Genomic DNA, 3,598 nt, shown 5'->3' with positions numbered 1-3,598 from the left:
CTCGGGGGAACAGGGACTCCCCCAGCGCCTGCTGATCCCCCCTAACCAGTTTATAACAGGCCACAAGATCCCCCCTCAGCCTACTCTTTTGAAGGCTGAACAGGTTCAGGTCCCGCAACCTTTCCTCATAGGACCTACCCTGCTGTCCCTTGATCATACGAGTGGCCCTCCTCTGGACCCTCTCGATGCTGTCCACATCCCTCTTAAAGTGCGGCGCCCAGAACTGGACACAGTACTCCAACTTTCTTTCAGTCTAGCTGTAGAAGTACTAAGTAACAGTAATTTCATCACTCCTAGATGATGATTTACACTGCTCATCCTAATCTATATTTTCTTTCTTAATTTCATGCTATTTCAGTTAAACTCTCTCTTCTGAATAGTTCTTCTCCCTACCTGCTGATTATATGCTTAGATATGTACATGACTTCATCTCAGTGCTCTGTGTGTGTGTGTGCATGCAGGCAGCCGCAGGTACAGAACATTAACTGTACAACTATTTGTCTAACATGTACAAGCACCATTGTGTATATATAAATATGGGTTTGGGTTTATTGTTCAGTTCTATTGTTTGTGTGGATCCTTCCTATAGAAAATGAGGAAAGAAAGACAATTTTTAAATGTAGGAAAATGTTATGATAAAAACCACAAAAATGGGAGGGGACTTCAGGGCAGGACAGAGGTTGGTACTTGAAAAGACTGTTATGTTAGTTGAATAGATTTCATGATGATGGTTGCTGTTTAGAGCTTGAGACTAGAGAGGTGGTAAGTACTATGACCCTAAGCAGAAAAGTCCTCTTAAAAAGCAAGAACTGAAGCATATGCTTGCATGTATTTCTAAGAGTAGTACCATGGCTGCTTGCAGATGGGGTGGGGGAGGAACAAAATGGTGCTTTATTTTAAACTCGGTATGCTCCCACGCCAAGCCTAACATGCCCAGAAGAGTCAGTTCCTTAGTTGCACCCACCTTTCCCAACATCTGTAGAGATTGGGCACTTCAGTGGGGTGCTTTTTGGCACTTAGCTGCTTGAATCAACTTTAGCTAAAAGCACCAAAAAGCCCCACTGAAGCTCCTGATCTCTCTAGACACTGAGGAGCTGGATCAAAGTAACATGCTGCTGCTCGCAGTAGAGTGCATTTTTTTCCACATCTGTCAGTGCCCCATGATCCTAAATGTTGGATCAGTCTGACCTCTTAATGCCTTTCAGGACTGAGTCCTTTAACAAGACTTTTTTTTTTTTTTTTCATAATAAATGACAGCTCTGTCTGTATGCTTGGCTTCCTGTGGTGCTTAGAACTTGAATTCAGAGTCTACATTCTGGACATGAGTCAACTGCAAGTTTTGTACATGCTAGCTCTATACGGTCTGAGTACTGCTCTTATAGCATCAATTGCTTTATTTTAATATTTCTCCACAGCATGTTATGTAACCTGTCTCCTCCTGAAACCTGGTCAACTCTTAGGAGTGAACACTACACACAGTCTTGGAAAAGGATACAAATGTTGTAGCTGGACTGATTGTAGTCGTGATAAGGATTCTTAGACAAAAGTAATGATGAATCCTGTACATAAATTCCCAAGGGGTGAGAATAGAAGAGTCTCCCTGTAAAAAGAAAATTCCCAAATTCCCTAAAGTTAATATAGCACAGTCATTTACAATAAATTCTTAGAGGTGGTACCAGCCTCTGAAAAGCAGAGTATAGAGGCCAGACTGAAATACTGACATTCTAACAAGTTAAAAATCAATCGTGTCTGTGCATTCATGTTGATCATAATACAGATGTAGTAATTTCCTTCCTTTTAACATAAGTACAGAGAAAATGATCTCTGGTAATCCATGTTAATAATATATTTTTATAATTATGTTATGGGCAGAGTGTTACTATTATATTCTCTGGACAGTTCAATAGTACCTTCCTCCTACTATAATACTTAGTAGACTATTCTACTGGTGTTCTGTGGTATCCTCATTCTTAGACTACTTAGTTTTTATTTATTTATTTTGCAGAAGAAGAAAAGGTTGCTTTTGTTAACTGGATAAATAAAGCTCTGCAAGATGACCCGGACTGTAAGCATCTCCTTCCCATGAATCCATCAAATGAAAGTCTTTTTAAATCACTTGCAGATGGTATCCTACTTTGGTGAGTCTAAAGCTGAGAACTTTGTTCTCTGAAAGTCACGTCTTGATTACGTTTAAATACATGGAAGTTTTCAGTAATACCAAGATTTGTTCTTTAATTAATACCTTGATCAACCCCTAGAACTGGAGAAAATCCCCTTCTTATACATCCTTCTTTAGCATAATTTTTTAAAGTATAACCTTGTAGCAGGCATGAGGCCACAAGGATAAACTTACCTGGAGTGGGGAGTGACCGGAGCCGGCAGCACGCTGCACTGAACCAGGAGCAAACCAGGAGTGGAGCCGTGGCAGGAAAAATCGCTGCAGCAGCAGAAAAGAAAAAAAAAAGAAAAAAAAGAACTGCTGGTCCAGAAGGTGCTAGGACCAGCTTCTGTGCTGGCATGGGCGCGTTTTATGGCAGCGTGCGGCGCTGATTTGCTGCCCGGACTCTTGGAACCAGGATAAAAAGCTCAGCAGATGGCAAACAAGGGGGACCAGAAATGGGTTCCCCAGTAGGCCCAGAGAAGCCCAGAGCAGAGTCTCATGGAGGAGAAGTGCTGGCTGCCCCAGGAAGGGGCCTCTGAAAACGAGTTGAGCCAAGGAGGGTTGACGGAGTTACCTGAAATGAGTCATGGACTCCAGACATCTCTGGGCAAGATTGGACTGAGTGGGAACCTGAAGAGAAAAGGGGAGATGGACCTCCAAACTGTGGCAAATACAGACTGAAGAGGGAGCAAGATATACCGGGGAGCAAGGTAACCCAAGGTCAGGAAGGAATCTAGGCAAGATTCCATATGGCCTTAGGGAACTCAGATGAGGCAACATCTGACTAATACGACCCAACAGACCAAGGTATAAGAACCTATACCAAAACAGACCTAAGAGACTGGGAAACAACATCCGTGGCTGGTGTTAGGTGAGATGTAGGAGGCAGAGCCCCAAATGGGAAGACAGATGGGAAGATTGAAGGAAGGTACCAGGAAAGGCAGGACAAATGATCTTCCTCACAACTAAACAAATTTATTCCAGCAAGACATGGCAGGAAAAAACCCCTGAGGACCTTCCAGAGTCTATCCCAGCAACAACCTGTCCTCTCTCCAAGCAACGGGAAAGCCAGAAAAACCCATACATACAAGACGCACCAGTGAATGCCATGAACAGTTACAAACCTATTCAAAGAATTTTTCTGTTTTAATTTTAATGTGGGGAAGGTATATGTGTGTGTGAAGTCCGACTGGCTGAAGGCTTTTTCATGTCAGACTCTTTAAATTATACCTTCTTGAGTGCACATGACATTACATAATCCAATATACTGAGTAAAAGGAATAATTAGAAGTCTTTTGAGAAGTATTGTGTAGGTGTCAAATCCCAGGGCTGAAACACAGAAGGACTGAGTTCTGTTCTTAGCTACACCACAAACTTATATTGTGACCCTTCTCTCTCTCTCTCTCTCTCTCTCTCTCTCTCTCTCTCTCTCTCTCT

The 3,598-nt window shown here is 42.4% G+C and overlaps 1 protein-coding gene across 2 annotated transcripts in view; it reads left to right on the top strand.

The window, feature by feature from the left end:
• PLS1 (plastin 1) overlaps positions 1-3,598 on the top strand; it is an 87,671-nt gene that overhangs the window by 50,088 nt on the left and 33,985 nt on the right. For both annotated transcript variants that reach the window (XM_019503563.1, XM_019503562.1), the window contains one exon: positions 2,006-2,138. In XM_019503563.1, coding sequence (XP_019359108.1) covers positions 2,006-2,138 — 133 coding nt within the window. The remainder of the gene's footprint in view (positions 1-2,005; positions 2,139-3,598) is intronic.

Source organism: Gavialis gangeticus, unplaced genomic scaffold, assembly GCF_001723915.1.
Source record: "Gavialis gangeticus isolate Ggan-Ray unplaced genomic scaffold, GavGan_comp1, whole genome shotgun sequence".
NCBI classification, from domain to species: domain Eukaryota; kingdom Metazoa; phylum Chordata; order Crocodylia; family Gavialidae; genus Gavialis; species Gavialis gangeticus.
Note: the sequence above shows the minus strand (reverse complement) of the source record. Positions and strands in the feature narration are given on the sequence as shown.